Raw genomic sequence first — 19,682 nt, 5'->3', positions numbered from 1 at the left:
CTATTGCAATAAAGGCAAAAAGAGCCCAAAAATAAGAGACTTCTCTCCCTCTCTCCCTCTCTCTCTCTCTCTCTCTCTCTCTCATATTTTGGTGCACTGTAGGCTTTGATATCAAAATTATTTATTACATAGATGTATTAAGAGACCCCCGGGGCCCCTGTTCATTCCTATGAAAGTTGCTCAGTGGCGCATGAAGCCAAAAAAATGTCTTTTTTCCGTGGTATGGTAAATGGTATGGTAAATTACCCGCATTAGGGATGCACAATAATATCAGTGTGTCATTGGCAGCGGCCATTATTGGCTTTAAAATTGGCCAACATGCTTATTTCTGCTGAAATACAAAATATCATCCCCAGGTTGATTATTATTCTCATTTTGCACAATGACTGAATGTAACATACACTGAGAAGTATCGTATTTTGTCTTCATTTGCTGGTGGGCCATCGTAAAAACAGTTTGCATAATATAATTCCTCTACAGAAGAGACTTGTTCACTAAAATTAGTTGAGGGGGAAAAAAAGCGAATACATCGGCATCAATATCAGTTATCGGCCAATGAGTTAATATATCAGATATTGGTGAAAAATACAATATTGTGCATCCCCTAACCCAGATGATCAGCGCTGCTCCTGCATCATTGGGTCAACAGAGCAAGTGCACTAGAGACTTCCACTGGCCGAGCCAGCTACTTCTGGTTTAGCGCTCAGCTGACTTGAATGGGGATGAAATAATTTAATCATGCGGCTCTTCTAGACTTTCCAAATGTTATTGGACCAAATGGATCAAATCCTAATAGGCAAGCAAGTCATATTTTGTTGTTTGTGATGCCCCCCAAAATATATCCATTGATTTAGTAGACTTTCCCAATGTAAGTCTGTTTAAATAAGCCTTTCTGGGCCTAGTGGTATCACTGACCACCTCAGAGGGTGTGATGCCGCTGTTTGGCAACTACGAAAATTGGCTTTAAAGCCCAGCACTCTTTCTGGGGGCCTGTTTATAACCAATCTGCTGCCATAATGTTTCCTGTATCAAAACATCCAAGTTTGCGTTACATCTTCCACAAACAGGAGTGTTTTTGGTCTGTTGAGGAGCAGTGCATCCTGGTAGTTGTAGTGTTCTACCTCCCTTTTCTCAGTTTTTTTTCTGCTCATGTAGCACCATTTTAAAAAGCGTATTTTTTACAGAGCGTGCCCTGCAGGCGATTCATTGGCTCCCTGCGGGCAACCAGGCTACCCCTGTTAAGGCGTATAATATTTGATATCCAGTCCAGCAGTAAAAATGATTTGTTACACACTTACTTAGTGTGAATACTGTACGGTGTGCTTTGTGTGAATGTGTAGTGTGAATATAGTGTGCTCCCGTGGGTAGACTCTCCTGGTTCTTATTTAGTGTTGAAACACTGTTGACTGTTTTGCAATATCTTGAATAATTATGAGACTCAGTAATAAGGTCAAATTAGATTTCAGGTGATCACTACATGAATTACTTCGAATTAATGATTCGTTAATTGACAAATGTGTCAGTTTTAATTCGGTGTATTCAATTGGGGCAGCTAGAGAGCAACTTTCCAGACTGCCTTTTAATGCCAGTTGGCTCTTTGTAAGTGCTTATATTCATGTAGCAATACCTACACGAGTATTTTTATCAATATTTCTGAAGAATTTGCATTAATTTAATGTTCCCAAGACTCAGTAGAAGACAATTTTATGGCTGTTAATCACAATTATCTTAAAACTTATGTAAGTAACTGAATTTTGCAATTGATAAATGCTGTGTGGCTGCATTGATTTCAGCTTGTACTTTCTGAACAGAATGAAGCTTCTTAATGCATTTTCAAAAACCAGACATTGCACAGAGCATTGCAGTAGGAAGCAAATAAAAATACAATGCCTAATTTAACACCCTTGCACAGCAACAGACAATATGTCAAGCTTGTCCCCCATGTTTTTGTTGGTTCACCAGGAGTGCCCTAATTATCAAAACCATCTCTACCTTGACAGCTGAAAATTTGATGCATAGCTTCAAGGATGCTATAAATATTATTCCTCCCCTTGGGCTTTTCTTTCTGTCACAGTAAGCTCTAGAAACATCATTACATAACTGCGAGGTACTTGGAAAGTCTCAAGCATCCTCCAACAATGAGTATTATTCAAAGCCGTAGCCTTGATAACATTTGTGCTTGTTTATTGTGTGTCATCTGGCTTTGATTTTTCTGCACAATAACATGTGACAGCCACGTTGTACAGAAGCCAACTTAGCCGTCCCAGATCTCAGACAGTCATTGAAATGCAGGTAACAATAATAGCTAGAATAGTAGGACTACTTCTAATAAATAAGTGGGCGGTTTGACCATCAGACAACCTTGATATGATTGAAATTTCAGTTTAAGACAATTTTACATTCTTCTTACATAATTGGTCGTACTTTTGTGTTTTAAATTTGTTTTAATCTCAGAATCAGGATATTAAACCACTAATCCAGATGTTACTTTTCATGGTGCAGTTGGGATAGGATGTTATGAGAGAATTTCTAATGACCACATTTACAATATAAAAACTGTATATGTAAAATGAGCACACCCTCAGTGTTACTGTGTTAAATTAAAGGTGCATTAAACTTTATGACTTAGGTGCCCCCCTGGTTCACATGATTTTTGTTTGAGGACAGAGAAAGTCAAATGAAGATCTATCAGAGTGAAATAAACAGATGGGGAGTCAATTAATTTTCACTCTCTCACCTAATAACAGCTCCTCTGGTACAGCTGTAGAAATGTGATGGATGAGAGCATTTTGCTTGTAGGTATTAAAAGCAGTTATAATCAATATTTTTATATTAACAATGGATAAAATGGCTGCCTTTAAAATGTGAAAGGAGTTGCTGTTAGTGATGAGCCCACTGAGAAACATCACGCCATCTTGTAGTTCCTTCCTCTCTGCCTTTCAGGTCATTGTTTTGGTTTTCTAGGCTTCAGAGGAAGCAGGCAGGGTTGGGCCGCTACCTGCTCAGCACAAATCAATAGACAAAGTTAGCGACTGGTGGTGAACAAAGTGGAGCACTTACTAAAGAAATGAATATTTCCCCGGAGAGTTAAAAATGAGCATATTGGACCTATATTTCTCAGGAGGCCAGAAACCACCTCAATCACAGAATAAATGTCGGATTTATACGTTTCTGCAAACCTCAGATACATTACATGTACGTTATTTTGTAGTGGTTTGTGGAAACTTTACATTTCTTTACGATTTAACATTACTGTGGTTAACATGTGGTTACTTGGTTATGTTTTGCCTGGCTTTTCTGCCACAATCACAGCTGGAAGAGCCGCTGATATCACACTATGACACATCCAGCTTTGTTGTTTGTTGGTCTTCAACATTGGTCTGCAGCTTGGCAGCCGTCTCTCACCATCCATCATCCCTTCTACCTCCTGTTGACAAAAAATCAGCTCATATACATGTAATCAAAACTAGGTTTAGAAATGTTAATTTGATACATATTTAACAAGCAAATGCAAGGTATCCGTGGTTTGCAGAAACATACAGTGCCAACATTTCCTTTTGGCAATTGAGCTGCCAGAAATATGGCCCCAAATGAATGCTAATAAATGCTAATGTTGCAACTTATCTACAGGATGATAAAATAGGCTCTGTGCTAACAAGGTCTACATGTCACTGTAAAAGGAGATAATATGTCAATTTTTCCCGTTGCACCCAAGTGGCCAATAAATCACTTATTGCAGCTTTCATTTAAAAAAAGCAAGTTTCGAATTTGAGATTGAGACTTAGCATTTTTACCAGCAGGATACTGAGATAACAATAAAGGAGAGATTTGTTGAATAAATAATGTGAAGAATGATATACTTGGGCACATCCTTTACAGGCAGGGAACAGTAGATTATCAGTACATGCATAGTAGCCAGATTTTTATACCTGAGCGCAGCTGTGACTACAGCACTCCTCCTGACCTGCTCTGACTCTCCGTGGAAAAAGAAGCTTTTCATGTTACGTGTGTTAGAGTTTGAGACATCACTATGCTTTTTAAAGGCCCTGGTGGATCAACCATCCAGGTTTGTTCTTTAGACCTCATTAGCACTGAAGTGCAGGGGGAATGGGCAATGCTTTTTTGATCTGCTCTATTATAGTAAGCCATTATCCGTTACGTAATTAAAGTCTGGATGGACAAAACTTTTTTTTTTGTTACATATTTTGTTACGTATTGTTACATATCTAATTGTAAAAAAAAAAAATCAAAATTATACAGTTATTATTATTATACTTCAGCAAAAAAATGTAAATAATATTCACACAGCAGTTTTTGTATGAATTTGAATATGTTATATACTCCTACAATGTTATTCAACCTTGTCTCCAAGACAATTGTTTGTCACTAAACTGCTTTCTTAATTATGTTGTTGGGTAAATTATTGTCAGTGTGTTAAATACTATAATTATTTCCCTACAAGCTTCAGAGGGAGGTGGTTGGGGATGATTGCGTGCATATAAAGTGCAGGACCTTGACACCAGACCCTTAGGTTGGTGTTTGGACAAAAGCACGTTGGTTCAGTTTAGAGAAGCATTGTGACATTGGTTTAATGTTATAAAAAAAGGTTAATAAGAAAATAATGCTGTATTTGTCATTGTAAGTGGATACTGTAATGCCAGATTGCCTGATTTGGCCGAGTTGGCAGTGAACATTTTGCTGATATTTTCAGAGTCAACATTTATGCAACTTGCCTGATACATCAATTAGCAACATTTCCTCTTTATGTTAGTGGAAAATGTAATTTACTCAGTATTGCTTTAACCTCAAAATGTATTTGCTGTTTCAAATTAGTTGTATGTAAGCATTAGGGCTATGCTATTCATATTTTTTTATATTTTTCAAAGATGTATTATTTGGTTCATTAAATTTGCAACACAAGTTAATGTTCTAATAAGCCTTTTGTTTAACCTACTGTCACATGTACTGACATTTATTCATCAAATGGCCTTCTTTGTGTTTGAACAAAGAGATTAAAGACTTTTCATGTCTGTTTCTCTTTTATGACTCATAAATTAAATCATATTTCAGTCTTTTTCACGTGTTTAAATAAATATGTGTCTTATAATGTGCTACATGAATAACTCCAGTCAAATCTCATTTTCCATTATGTTTAATGGCTGATTGATGATTGCGGTTGTCCATGGATCACCATCACACACCACTCAACCAAATGCCTGTGTGAGTTTTTACCCTCCAAATGACCCTGAAAGGACCAGAATACACAAACAACTGTAAGATCTCTCTCCACCTTACATAAGTGCACTACAACTGCAGCCAATACGGCACTGACGTATGAGATCATTTGAGGTCGTGCTTTTGATGATGCGCGTGCTGCATATGTAGCCGAAAGAGACGTAACGCTACTGTAAGTCAGTGAATGTGCACGATTCTCTGAGATAATTCCCACAGCCAGATATTGCTCCCCGTGTGCGTGTGAAGCAGAGACATATTTGCAGTCCAAGGATTCATTCACCTTGTAATTATGCAAGAGCCTGCTGGCCACCATCACACAGGCAGACAGACAGATGCACTGAACCTGTGACAGAATCACATGAACTGTGAGCATTATTTCTTTCTCATCGCGCCCCTGTGATGCTCGGCACTTGACAGGGTTTTCGTTGTGGTGGTGGACGGGTGGGTGGGCAGTTAGCACGTTTCTGCGTGTGTCAGTGTGTGTTGGTGTGTCAGTGTGTAGGTGTGTGTCAGTTTGTCAGCAGTGGCGCCTACAGGACGAGAACACGTGGGGCTACAGTCAGCTTGGGGTGGATGAATTACAGCAGGCTGCGCCGTTGTAAAACGCTGGTGTATTTGTCAGCACGCCGCTGTGCCCGTCCAGGAACACTGACTCAGATAAGTGGCTGCTCTCGCACCGTAGAGAGTATATGGGAGGTCAGAGAGACGTGAGAAGTGGCAAACCAACACAGTGGAATGAAAACGTGTGCAGTTAACATTCCTCCACATTCAGCTCCCAGGCAAGATTTCATGCTTTCTGTGGGAGAGGGCTCTTACCATTGACTGATCAGTGAGTCACTCCACTGTGATACAGACAGCATCTGTTGGGGAGAATTTAATGCAGCAAGGATTTCTGCTGTGTGAATTATGAGTTTTCATAACCTTGATGCAATATTACTGTCTGTATAGTGAGTTTTGAGAATGAGTAGGCTCGCTATAGAAAAAGACGAGACGGTCGCCCTCAAGCATTTCTGTTTCCCTCATTTATGTTTCTATGCTGTCTGAGGCCAGGCTGCCATGTTTCCCTTCATGGGAGCGCTATTTCATGTACAGTAAATGACAGAAGCGAATTAAAGGGAATCTTTACTGATTTTCAACCAGCGTTGAATCATATCAACAGTGGTGCCCTTAGATATTCTTCATAGAGGGGGCCCAGATGGCACCACTGAAAATCTTGGTATGGCACACCAAAACCAAAAGCCAAAACTTAACTTCATGAATTCTATTACACTGTTTAACCCCTTGAATCCTGGGCAAACTTGCTCAATTTCTTTTAAAATCATGGGAAGAGGGAAATGAGCAACAAAAGAAGAAATTATCAAAAACATAACAAAAAATTGGTAAAAAAAAAAAAAAAAAAGGTTATGTGAAAATAAGAATTTAATTAAAACAAAATTAAAAGGAAATGACCCAGAAAAGTGCTGAAAAATTATAATAATACTGTAAGATAATTTTGAATATGTAATTATGGTAATTATAAATATAGTTTTTCCCTAGCTTTTTTCTTTTTTAAATAAATCGCATCAATTTGCAGCAATTGTATCAGGCCCCTTCGGCATCCCATGGCGCCACTGCTAAACAATAGCGCTAGCATGGAAAATAAACTATAGTAAAAGTCCCTCCATCTCACCATCAAAGAAACACATTTTACTTATATTATTTAACTGTAACATGAGATTGCAGGGATGCTTATTGGTCTGGTGCAGCGCAGTGCATTCTGGAAGTTGTAGTTTTCTACCTCTTGAGCAAAAGCAAATGCCGCAGCCCTTTTTCTCTTTTTTCTATCGCCTCGTGAAACCAATTTCAAAAGTATCTGCTTCTTTCTTCTGAATAGATACCCAAGTTGTATGAGAAGACCCTCAGTGAAAGTAAAATACTTCTTAAAGGGCTGTGTTTAGAGATTGTGATTGCATTTAGGTTTATCCCAGGCAAGCGGTGAGAAAATTAGCAATACATCAGAGCTGTCATCCCCATCTGCTCTTTGGCAAGCTATTTTCAAAATCTTACCCATAAAGGAGCTCTTCCTACAAAATCTAATAAACACAAATATTCTGTAAATAATAACGGCAGCCAAATGAACTTTTATTGGATTGAATTCAGCATTTATCCCGGCTTGTATCTTATATAAATGCCACTGAAATACATCTATGAAATACTTGCTTTAGTGAGCATTAGGGAAGATTTATTGTCCTCTGTGATGAGAAAGGAAAGGAGACTCAGTTTATCCCACAGTTAGTGGATTGGAGAGGATGGCAAGGCACCAAAAATGATTTGTTGAGATGAGGGTTCATTTCCTGCTTTGGAACAAATAGTGCTCCTTAAATATAAAGCTCATTTACATGTGTGAGTCACAAAATCGCTCTCCTATGCATTGTGAGCGGAGTAGCTCCAGGCCGTACATCACTGTGGAGGTTTAGATCGGGCCTGTGGCTGTCTGGTTGACTGCTGCGGTGGAACAGTTCATGCATTATAGGCCGTCCTTTTCAGTGAGAATAATCTGTGATTTAGATTGTTTGTCTTTTGATTTTCATCCTTATGGCTCTTTTGTTCCTCTGTGTTTAGTGGCGGTTTAACAGAGACAGTAAATCACAGAAAAACTATCCAAGCATTGTTCATTGTTTGCTTTAAAAAATGAAGAAAAAAAAGCTCTCATCATACCATGGGGTTATTTTGGTGCACATGTGATTTATTAAACCTAGACATATTAATGTGAGACTAAAATTTAAGACCATGTTTATATGTGTTTCCCCACAGGACCCAAACAGTGTCCTTTATGCACTTGCTACTGGTGCTCCACCTGGTGGTTTGCTGTGTTAAACAACTCATATGGGAAGTTACTGTTGAGGAAAGTGGCTCCACATCACTGACTGTGTTATGCTGCCATTGTAAAATGTGCCACACAGCAGAAACAGTCTATAATGTCTTTTTTAGCTCAATTACTGTGCTGAAAATTCAAGGACACGCCGAGAAAAACACTACTAAATGGGCTCTAACTCTAATGTTTTCATTAACTGTAAGTATGGATGTGGAGAATGCGCGCTCTGAGCTTTTATATTGTACGCAAAAGGCTGTTTTACTGTTATGCACTGTTAAGTATAATCTCTGTAAAGGGACAAACTGGCTCATTTATATTAAAACATTCCTGAGAGAATCTGCATCGAAATTAGGATTTTAAAAAACGGTTTAATGAGAGAAAAGAACTAAAATGTAACAGGAAAATGCCCAGAAGTGTTAAAAGTTTTGTGTTAATATACTTTCACACAGCTATCTAAATACATTAGTAAATAACAGCGCCAGTCAGGGATCTAAGACTTGAATTCCATGTTTAATAAATCATTTCTGTGTCTTTCCATGTTGCAGGATGGGCCCTTCAGACCTGTACTGATTGGAGACATGTTCTAGAGACGACATCTAAACCATCATGAAAGGGTTAGGAGCCAACCGCAGTCGTCACCTGTCCGACTCGTGTGAACCCCCCGGATGCCCACAGAAGCCTTTGTGTCCTCTGACCTCTGACCCCCATAGCTCCTTCCTGTTGAGCCCCACCATAAACCACTATGCCACCCTGGACCCCCATCTCCACCAGTGCACTCCCACAAGCCCCACCCCCCTCACCCCTGATTGCCTGCTGCCTTTCAGCCAGGTCTCCAACAGCAGCACCTTCCCTCGTCTGCACTTCACCACCCAGGCTGACCAGGTCGACTGCTCCCAGGCCTGCATGGCGGGCGGTGCTGGGCAGGGCGGCAGAGCGGGTGCACTATCCACCTCCTTATCTATGGGCATGGGCTTGGGTCTGGGCCTTTCTGGTGCTCCTATGATCACCAGTGGATCAGCCACCATCTCCTCTGCAGCAGCAGCCAAGATGAACCGGTTACCCTCCAACCTTTTGGATCAGCTGGAGAGGCACCTGCCCCTGCAGCGTGATGGCTTCAGCACACTTCAGTTTCATAGAGGACGTATGTCGAAGCAACGCAGTGAGAGCCCAGGACGCATACGCCACCTGATGCACTCTGTGCAAAAGCTATTTGCCAAGTCGCAGTCACTGGAAAACTCTGCAATCAAAGGCAGCTTAAATGGGCGCTCCGCCGGAGGACTGAGTGTCACCACAGGAGCTGGTGAGGACGGTGGAAGACCATCACGCAGGAGCAAGAGTAAAGATAGGGCTAAAACTGAAGGGCAAAAACAGAGACCTAGACCCAATGCACTGGGCCTGTGGAGCTCGGACGATGCCCTGGACACTGACACTACCAAAGCTGGCACTATTGCTGTAGGTTACCGCAACCCGCTGACCATGATGACTCTTGGCAGAGCGGTGTCAGACAGCCAGGCCCCTCCCAGACATATCCCACAGGGCTACAACACCATTTCTGCACATACTCTCAAGACCTCGAAAAGCAGCAGTGACCTCAAGTTTTTGGCGTGCCAGGCGACGCAGGTAGGATCCAAGGATGAAGAGGGTAGAACCAGGGGAAGCAAGGATGATATACTGGTGAAGAGAGGCTCGTGGTCCACTCTAACCCTCAGCCAGGCCAGGCAAGTGCTGCAGAAGGGCTCCGCCACAGTCAATAGGACCCTGCTTAAATCAAAGTCATGCCACCAAGACCTGGCACAACAGTTCCTTCAGGTAGGAAGGCCAGTGAGTATTCATCTTCATCATCATTCTTTGTAAGTTTGCATGGATATTTATATAATTTCTCTGAGGTTTGTTGGTTTTATTAATCAGTTTCTGAGCACTTAAAGACAATTTCTAAAAATTGACTTTATTCTGTTTATCATATATACTTTATCCTCACTGTTTACACTCAGTCACATTTATAGATAATTTCCCATAACGCATGACATTCATCCCAGTCATGTTTTCTGTTTTGAAGCACCATTGCACAAACTCACATTCCCAGAATCATACTTTAAATGCATGTTCAGCTCTTTGAAACCTGGATTGGCATCATTTTCCTGGTGCTGCAATCAGAAATCTTTCACAAGCTATTTAACCCTTTGAAACCTAAGCAAATTGGTTTGATTTGTTTTATAAACATGGGGGGGGGGGCAGTGACCAACTTGGCAAGCAATGTCTGACAAATTGCAAGAAATTAGTAAAAGGTGACAAGAAAATTACAAGAAATTAGTTTTAAAAAGCAGAGCTTTATTAGAAAATCATCTAAAAAATGGTGAAAAATGCCTAGAAAAAATTATGTTACCAAAAGAATTATAATGAAATATATAGAATAAATACATATATATTTCCAGCACTTTTTGGCTATTTTTCTTGTCTGTTTGTGTTTTTCTTTAACTATTTTGTGCTTATTTTCAGATAATTTTGTACTTTTATATAAACTTTTGATCATTATTGGACCATGTCTAGTTAAGTTGCTCATTGCCTTTGCTCCATTTTTTTTTTTATAGAAATCAAACTAATTTTCTCAGGTTTCAAAAGTTTAAACGGAGTGAGGAGGGTTAGACACAAACCATTTCATGATTTAAAAGTCTGTATGTTTGTGTTTTCATAATCCAGGTCCCTCTGGGTGACTGGGCAGGAACTCTTGGTCGCGGCCGAGCCAGAGGAACTGAAATCCCCTGTCGAAGGATGCGCAGCGGCAGCTATGTGAAAGCTATGGGAGACATAGAAGACAGCGAGGACTCAGAGGGAAGCCCCAAACCTTCGCCCAAGGCCACTGCACGTCGCCAGAGCTACCTGAAGGCCACCCAGCACTCCCTGAGCGAGCAGCAGCCGCCTCCACCTCAACGCAAGTAAGTCCTACAGCATAGAGAATTAAATGAATCATACTGGAATTATAACCTTGATTATCGTGCTTATTGTTTTGCCATAGTTGTTGTTTGTGCTCTTTTACTTTACATTCATATAAACTGAAATAAGCACTTAAGAGGTATTTGATGTGAAATTGTGGGGAGAGACATTTCTCTCATGTCCTTAAAGGTAGTCAGCAGGTGGCAGCATCTTGTCACAAATAATTGTCTCGAGCAGCACAGAGTCAAAACAAGCCCATAGAAGCTATTCATGGAGGTTAGACATGAAGATTAATGATAAGGGACAGGAAATGATAATCTTTTTTGGTACAAAATCATCAGAGGATGAATTTTTGCCATGTGTTTTACTCCTACATCCACACGGACAGGCCTCGTTGCTACGCTCTCATGCGGGAGGATTATCTGTGGTCTCCACTACAGAGTGCATGCTCTATGCAGCATCTGAGGTCAGTGTCATTCATAGGCAGGTAGTGTGGCCCTCCACCCACCCTCACTTGCCCTACCACCACTACCCACCACCTTTTTCTTGGCTAACCTTTCCAAGTATGTTTCCTCTCTGCCCTTTGTTCCATCTCCTCTTACCTTGCAGGTACCCTGAGTGGTGTGTTCGTACTTTACTGTTGCCTGATGCCTGATTTCATAACATGCAAATTTTCCATGGAAATCACTCAACCACACCCTGCTGCTTAAGCACACACATTTTCACTAACACCAGGTGCCGAAAGGGCCGAGCCAGAACAGAGGAAACTTCTCAAAAAAATGTCCTTGATCAGTGATTCCCAACAAGCTACAACTTGAACACAGTGGTATATTAATATTGATATTATATATCGATATTGCAATATGAGATGAGGTATCTACTTAGATTTTAAATATCGTAATAATGTAAGTTTTGTCTTTTCCTAGTTTTAAAGGCTGCATTATAATAAAGTGATGTAATTTTCTGAACATACCAGACTGTTCCAGAAGTTCTCTTATTTTCCTTTACCCACTTAGACATTATATCCACATTACTGGTGATCAAAGATCTCATTGTGTATTCCACATATGCCGTGAGCTATATGGTCAAAAATATTGTAATATTTGATTTTCTCCGTATCCCTCAGCTCTATGTGCAGGAGTATGTCTTAAAGAAAAGGATGGGAACCACTGTCTTAGATCAATCAGAGAGTCAATTTCACATTTATCAGTTTAACTCATAAATCATTGTTTCCTCTGCGCTGCAATTTAAACCCGAGCACATATCACTATCCGCACATCTCAGTTGTATTTAATTTTAAAATACCCAGGGGAACTTTTCCGAGTGTGATTTAAATTTAAAGTTTCTCCTGGATACCATAAATTAAACACAGCCCTCACTTATTCCACTCTGTGACTTCTGAGAGGCTGATTATCACGTTTACCTCCACAGCTCCCTGCCGTCCCTGAAAGAGCTGTCGACTAATCGGAGCCTCGATAACTTGGACTGCCTGGTGAGCCCGTTGGAGGCCCCTCCACGCTACAGGAACACTGATTTCAGCCAATGCTCTGCCACACTGGGCAGAGGCTCGGCCACTCAGGTACGTCTCGTATCTTATCCTCACATTGAGCTTGTCACATTGTTATTACTTCGCTGGCAGAGACTATTCCCTTATATGTGTCTGATAAACTCATCAGAGATCAACTCGCATTTCCATGGCAGCAATATTTAATGTATTTTTTCAAGATAATATATAATTACTTACACCATATGGAATTTCATATTTTTTGAAACAGCTAATGAGATCATTTTGGATGGACTTCAGTGACACGTTAAAAGAAAAAGTAAAAATCACCAGGGAAGGAGCAAAAAACACATTGGCACAACTCTAATGAATGTACCATGAGAGAATATTTTAGCGTATGTAACTCTGTCTGCTGAGACAGTCTATCAATAAACCAGCTGGGAATGAGCTGGCGTAAAAGAAGTGATGCTTGAGAGTGTTTGCAGAATGTCAAAGTGGGACATATGTCTCAGCGTAAACCTGAGGGAACTTGTTATGTATCTTCATCAGCAGGATTGGAGTGGGCTGCAGAATCACACAGCAGACTAATGCAAACATCCTTCTCTAGAGAAGCAACAGTACCAGTCTGTACTTGTGCATGGCAGCTTCTACATTAATCCCGTAATGACTCAGAAATTCAGTTTCTTTCAACATGGTAGTGAAGTCAATTGGAGTAAAAGAACACGAGGAAACTAAACTATATTTTGAGTGAGTTGATTTTGAGGGTTGTTATTCATGTTTATGTTCCGCCCACGACACGGTCATGTTTGTTACTGAGATGCCAAACATAAAAATGCTTCTACTGACTGTTTCTACTTCTTTTCATGTCACTTGATCAAACATTTCAGATTGTGCTGGATGTCATCACTTATTCCCATGATACAATGACACATTCATGCAGCAGAGAAATACTGAAGCTATTTTGAGTAACTCATAAAGTGCTGCAAAAAATGTTTTATGCTTTCCCTGCACCAAGAAAAAAATAGTCATGCTTGAATGAGTTTATATATATATATATATATATATATATACATATTATTATTATTTTTTAAACCATTTAGCACTGAAACGCAAAAAACATCACACCATTTGTAAAGCCTACCAGATTTTTCAAAATAAGTTTAACTTGTAGTGACCTGATTCTAGATTCACAGGTATAGACAGTGGTGGAAGATGACTAAGTACATTTATTAAAGTTAAATATCAGTACCTCAAACGTACTTAAGTTAAACTTCACACTCCACTACATTTATCTGACAGCAAAAGTAACTTATTACTTTTCAGAATACGAAAAGGAAATTACAAACATATATAAAGCTTATAAAATACAATGCATAGTTAAAGATGAACAATACATGTTGAAAACAAAGATTTGTTAAAATTGTTCCAAACCTCTTTTACTTGTTACCGCTTACAAGAAAGCAGAGTTGTTGTTGGAGCCCCTTGTCAAGTTTCAGATGTTTGCAATTCAAACAAAAGAGACATTTAACCTCCAAACCCCCTGGATGATTTTGCTTATATAACTGTTTAAGTCCCAAACAGGTTAAATTATCCATAATTTCAATATTCTGATACCCTTTGCAGGGGCCCAATTCCCAGGCTTCACTTTAATCACCGACAACAGAAAAATTCTACTTACACATTGTTGTACACAGTGTTGTGAAGTAACTACTTACATGTTACTTGTTACGTAATTAAATTCAATAAATATTAGTAACTGATAAATTATTGTAGTCCGTTACAGTTGCTGAAAAAAAAATGTAATTAAATTAAATGTCATAATCAAAAGGCTCCTGATTCCAAAGGATTTATATTTAAATAGATTCTTTTTTGGTGAAAAACCGCATATGTAAAATCTAGCATTCATTCTGTTGCTTTGCATCTTTATGCCTTGCAAGGGTGTCTTCTTCTGGCATAATTGCAATCAAGGCAGGTCAGCAAAGCCAAATTTGAATATCACCAAGGGTGGGATGGCTTGCACGCAGCCGTCTCTATGTCCAGACTGCATTCATTTGGCAGTATGCGCTCAAATGTTGAGCGTTGTTTTTGATTGGTCCTCCTGTTTGATTTTGTTCCACGTCTCCTCTGCCAATTAAATCAATGTGCATTGCTGGAAGGAGCCTCAGTTGTATTGCCCACTTTAAAACATTTGCTTTAAACATAATTAAAAAATGATCAAATGTAATAATTTAGAATACTTAAAGTAATCAAAGTACTTACATTACTTATTACATTTTTAACAGGGTAACTAGTAATCTGTAACCTGTTGCATTTCAAAAGTAACCTTCCCAACACTGCACAAGTTTTGCACCAATATCAACATTAATGTCCTAAATAATGACTCGTCAGTCACATGGGCTATTTTACTGTTACTTTATCTGAACTTCAGTGCTGATTACACTTGTAGTTGAATGTTTTTGCATCGTTGTATCGGCACGTCTTCCACCACTGGGTACATACCTGTTAAATGCATGCTTCTCAGTCTGCCCTCTGCCCTCAGCGTGTGAGTCTGCACACGTTCTTTCAGGTATACGGGCAGGGCTGTGGGCACTCAGTACCGTACTGTGAGGGGGAATCGCAGGCAGTGGAGGCTCTGGATCTGCCTGCGCCCACGTGCTTCCGGTCACGCAGCCACAGCTACCTGCGGGCCATCCAGGCGGGCTGCTCCCAGGATGAAGATACAGCGTCTGTGGACTCGGACTCACCGCCACCCACCACCACAGGCTACAGCTCCAACACCAGTAAGTACCAGGGAGGACAAGATGGGACAGAACAGCTAGAGATAGTCTTTAATTTTAAAGGTATACAAAAGTAGTCCCCCTCAGTCATCACTTTTGAGAAGTGTGTGGTGGTGTGTTTTTCTGCAAACTCTGCCCTCTGCCTCTGTTTATAGACATGTAGCTCCACAGTGCTTAGGTAAGGTCACAGATTCATAAAAGGTGGTGACCAGGTGCCAGACTATAAGCAACCGGCATCCAAGAGACGCCGCTGAAAAAAACGCAAACATAGTGAGGCAAAACGCCAAATGAGAGGTAATCATGGGTTGGCTTTTACTGTCACTTTCACCGGCGAGTGTGTTTACAGACACTAACCAACAATCCTGCAGAGTACACCTTGAAAAAGTTAGTCTAAAAGGAGGAAATAGTTTACATTAAATACCAACCACACGTCTGTTTACTGCGCTTCATAATAGCGACGTGAACATTTAGTGGGAAACTGAAAAATGTCTGTTTAAGGATGCAGGACAATTCATGGACTTTGCTGAAATCCACCAAATATACAAACCAGCGTTTGAAACACATTTTCTCTTAAATCGCACTTACTAACACACCAGTCTATACAGGATAGCATACTTCACTTTAGGCAGAATTATTACCCACAAGCATCAGTTATCGCTTGTTTCATCGTAGAAAAGCAAAGTTATGTCTCACTTAAATAGTTTGCTTTGTTGTGGATCAACACTGGGCTGAAAGAAAGCTCAGGAATAGAAAATATGTAGAAATGGCAGAAAATAGTTTAAGTGATTTTTTAAAGAGAATACCTACATATAAGTCTGAATAAGGACTTTTGGTTACATGTTGCTCCGGCTCTGACGTTACCAGTGAGTGTCCATGACAAAATATTTATACAGCAACAGAGACGCAGAGCTGAGCAGCAACACAACTGTTTTGAATGGATTAGTAAACGAGTGTAACAAGAAAGCGAGACATTTTGCATGTAACCATAGCAATTGTGAACAGTCAGAGTTGTAGAAGTACAGTTTAATTCAGCTGCCCCAACATTTGTGTATCATTTTTCAGTTTTCTGTTTGATTTCTGACAAATATATTTAACTCTGATGACAGACTTCTACTTCTGAAAGCTTGATTGAATTTCCAACAATCTGTCCTTTTCAAATGGTAAGCTGTACAGTGTCTCCATCGAGCGTCCTGAAATTGTAGATTAGAGAAAACGCTGCTGTTGAAAAGAATAATGTGATCAGTCACACAAATGCCTCAACATGAAATAAATCATATTTTTACTGTTTTTGGGTTTGAACGAAATGTAAGAGACTTAACACAATATTTTAGCCTACAGTCAAGAGTGATCACTCAAAGCAGGGTGTAGGTACCTCAAGTTATCTTGAGAAAAATATTGATTGTATGTGTGTTGAAGTGAAGCAACAATAATTTAGACTTAGACATACCTACTGTGGATTTAGTGAGTGCATGAAGTAAATAGAGCATTTTATATGAAAAAAAGTCAGTGTTTTTTCCCTGACAGGTGTAATTGTGCCTCATATCACTGAATAAAATATCCTAAGACTGAAAGATTTATCTAAGAAAAATAAAGAAAGAAAGAATATGGCAGGATTAGATCCATAAAGTAATGTGAGTGATAGTTTTTTCCTGATGTTTAACCGTTTTGTGCAGAAAAATTTACAATGTTTATCATCGTAGGCATATTAAAGACGACCAAAATTATCATACAGTTCAATAATGTGGACACAAAAATTCTATCTGGGGTACCCAAATGACAAATTGCAATATTATCCATATCAGTGTTATGCATTATTGATTCAAATCTCTAAATGCATTAACAGTTCATAAATTAAAAGCCTATAATTATATTGGACTTATGACTCACAGTATGCACATTTACTGTTATCATAGACATACAGCTACAAACAAGGATAACGAAGCTGAACCAGGTAAACATAAACATTTGACTACAATGCACAGATTTAAATGCATATACAAAATATCTATCTGTATGAAAAACAACAATACAGTGACAGTCATAAATGACAGGATAACAGTGCAATGGTCCAGAGTGCAGAGAGTGCTGGAATAAATATAAATGATTGATGTGACAGGGTGCTTTATATGCATTAGGGGGGTGGATATGACAGCATGTAAAGTATATACAGCGTGCTTAGATTTATATTTGACATTCAAAGGCATAATATTGGGAGGGACACTTTAGAATTTGAGATATGGGCGTCCTTTCCCAGAGAAAAAATGCAATTTGAATTTCATTTTCTGCATTTTTACACACATTTAAGGACTATGGTAACTAATCTGAAAAATCAATAAATTGCTCATCATGATAAATGCTGTCAAAATAGTACAAAATATAATAAATATACTCCTCTGTGGCATTTTTTGTATTTAAACTATAAAATATGTTATTTACTTGTACAGTTGATGTGAATGTTACAGGGTTAGGGTCTGTACTTTATTTGTCAGAGGATGGGCGTAACTTTCTTTTTTTTTTTATCTTGATCATCCCTGAAGCTACAAATATTTATCCCTGTGCCTACCTGATTGACTGAGGAAAATGCATGACCCTTCATTCGCTACATAGTTTAAAAAAAAAAAAAATGTCATGCATACAGCAGCACCGAATTCAGTATTTTTACAGGATGTGGTTGGTGCAAATGATTTGTTTTTGGCAAAATGTAAAATGAGACATGTATAACTGAGTGATGTTTAAGCAGAGGCATGCATGATGTGTACAAATGACAAGAAATAATAATTTCTGTTTTTAAAGTTATTACTATGATACAAATTATTTAATTTGAACGATTTTTAAATAAAACAACCCATTTAAACTCACCACCAGGATTTCAGGTTCAGTGGATATTTAAAATAAATACAAAATATGACCATTTAAAAAGAAAAAAAAACCCTCCCCAGTATTTAAAAAATTATCTGACATGCCTCCCCCCTTTTGCACAAGCCCCCTTATAAATAACAAACAATCACTTATGAGGAGGCAGTATATATATATATATATATATATATATATATATATATATATATATATATATATATATATATATATATATATATATGGTAGGCCTAATCTTAACACTTTGAAAAATGGAACAACATCAGTTTTCTTGTGCTGTGTCCAAATGCCTTTCACATGCATTTAAACCTTTGAGACCTGAGAAAATTGATGACTTATTTTCAAAAGGCAATGAACAACTGAGATTGTTGAGAGATGTCCCACAAATTGCAAGGTATTAGGAAAAAATGACAAAAAAATGACCTGAAAATTAGTTTTGGAGTAAAGTCAATATTAAATAATAATAATAATAATAATACATGGAAAAATATGTAGCAAACTATAATAATAATAACCATCATCATAATAATCATAGTATTAGTAGTAGTAATAATATTATTAGCAAGTTTTTTGTTTTGTTTGGGGTTTTTTTTGCTAAATTTCAGGAAATTTGCTTAAACTCGTTACTTATAACTTCCTCCCATGTTTTTGAATAAAAAACCAACCAATTTGATGAGCCTACATCATATTGGCTTAGCCTATTTATAAAACATAATGTTTTCTGATTTTGTATAATTCAAAGGTAATTTTTTTTTGCCCTGATTGTTACAAAAGCTGCTTTATCGCGATGCTCGCCTTAAAAAAAAAAAACAGTGGTGAAATGTGAAACGCCTCCGTTTAAATAGAGCTCCATTGTTTAGCAGACGGGCGGTCACAATGGATCGAATATGCATGAGCTTTATGTCAAGACTATAGAGTTCTTTCCCGCGGCGCCAGGGACCAAAATGAAACGCACCTATCGCTAAGACATTCACAAACAACGTTGTACGGCGGTTTGAACCAATCACGTTCGCGTTCGATTCCATCGAGGACCAAAACTGACCAATCGCACGCGGAGAGCGGTTCATGAGAAAACGTGGACTCCAATCCTCGTCGTCAAGGGCGTGTACTACAAATCTTTTCTTCACAGCGTCGTTGTGTTACAGCAGGACACCGTAGCCCGTCTGCATCTTGTCTGCATTTCATGAATGACCAGAAAATAAGGATTTTACGAGTCGGCCGCCATACAGTAAGGTTTTGTCGCTTTTTCTCTGACTGGGCGTTAACGATCAGACTGTCAGTTGTTGTCGATATGCTAGCAACGGCAAGCTAACGTGAGCTAATGGTATGGGAGGTTAGCTAGCTAACGTGGATGAAGAAAGGGGATGAAACCCTTAATACGAGTCGTTAGCAAGCAGGCGAGGCAGATAGACAGTAATGTGGTTGTTAGAGTGGTGGTAAGGAGACAAAAAGATACCGGTAGCAGCCCCTCTTTGTTGCCTCTCTTTCATCTCTGCTATATAATGCC

General features: G+C 39.0%; 1 protein-coding gene across 5 annotated transcripts in view; it reads left to right on the top strand.

Annotated features, from left to right (window-relative positions):
- Nucleotides 1–19,682, top strand: part of dlgap4a (discs, large (Drosophila) homolog-associated protein 4a) — a 105,645-nt gene that overhangs the window by 67,770 nt on the left and 18,193 nt on the right. Inside the window, exons 3-7 of one of the 5 annotated variants that reach the window (XM_088081970.1) lie at nt 8,635–9,910; nt 10,787–11,022; nt 11,409–11,486; nt 12,452–12,599; nt 15,064–15,304. In XM_088081970.1, the coding sequence (XP_087938096.1) occupies nt 8,696–9,910; nt 10,787–11,022; nt 11,409–11,486; nt 12,452–12,599; nt 15,064–15,304 (1,918 nt within the window). In that variant the 5' untranslated portion in view covers nt 8,635–8,695. The remainder of the gene's footprint in view (nt 1–8,634; nt 9,911–10,786; nt 11,023–11,408; nt 11,487–12,451; nt 12,600–15,063; nt 15,305–19,682) is intronic. The other 4 variants (XM_088081971.1, XM_088081972.1, XM_088081974.1 and 1 more) reach the window with 4 other exon arrangements.

Source organism: Plectropomus leopardus, chromosome 9 (genome assembly GCF_026936395.1).
Source record: "Plectropomus leopardus strain MGB_pleo_1.0 chromosome 9, ASM2693639v1, whole genome shotgun sequence".
In the NCBI taxonomy this organism is placed as follows: domain Eukaryota; kingdom Metazoa; phylum Chordata; class Actinopteri; order Perciformes; family Serranidae; genus Plectropomus; species Plectropomus leopardus.
This window is presented reverse-complemented; position numbering and strand designations above follow the sequence as displayed.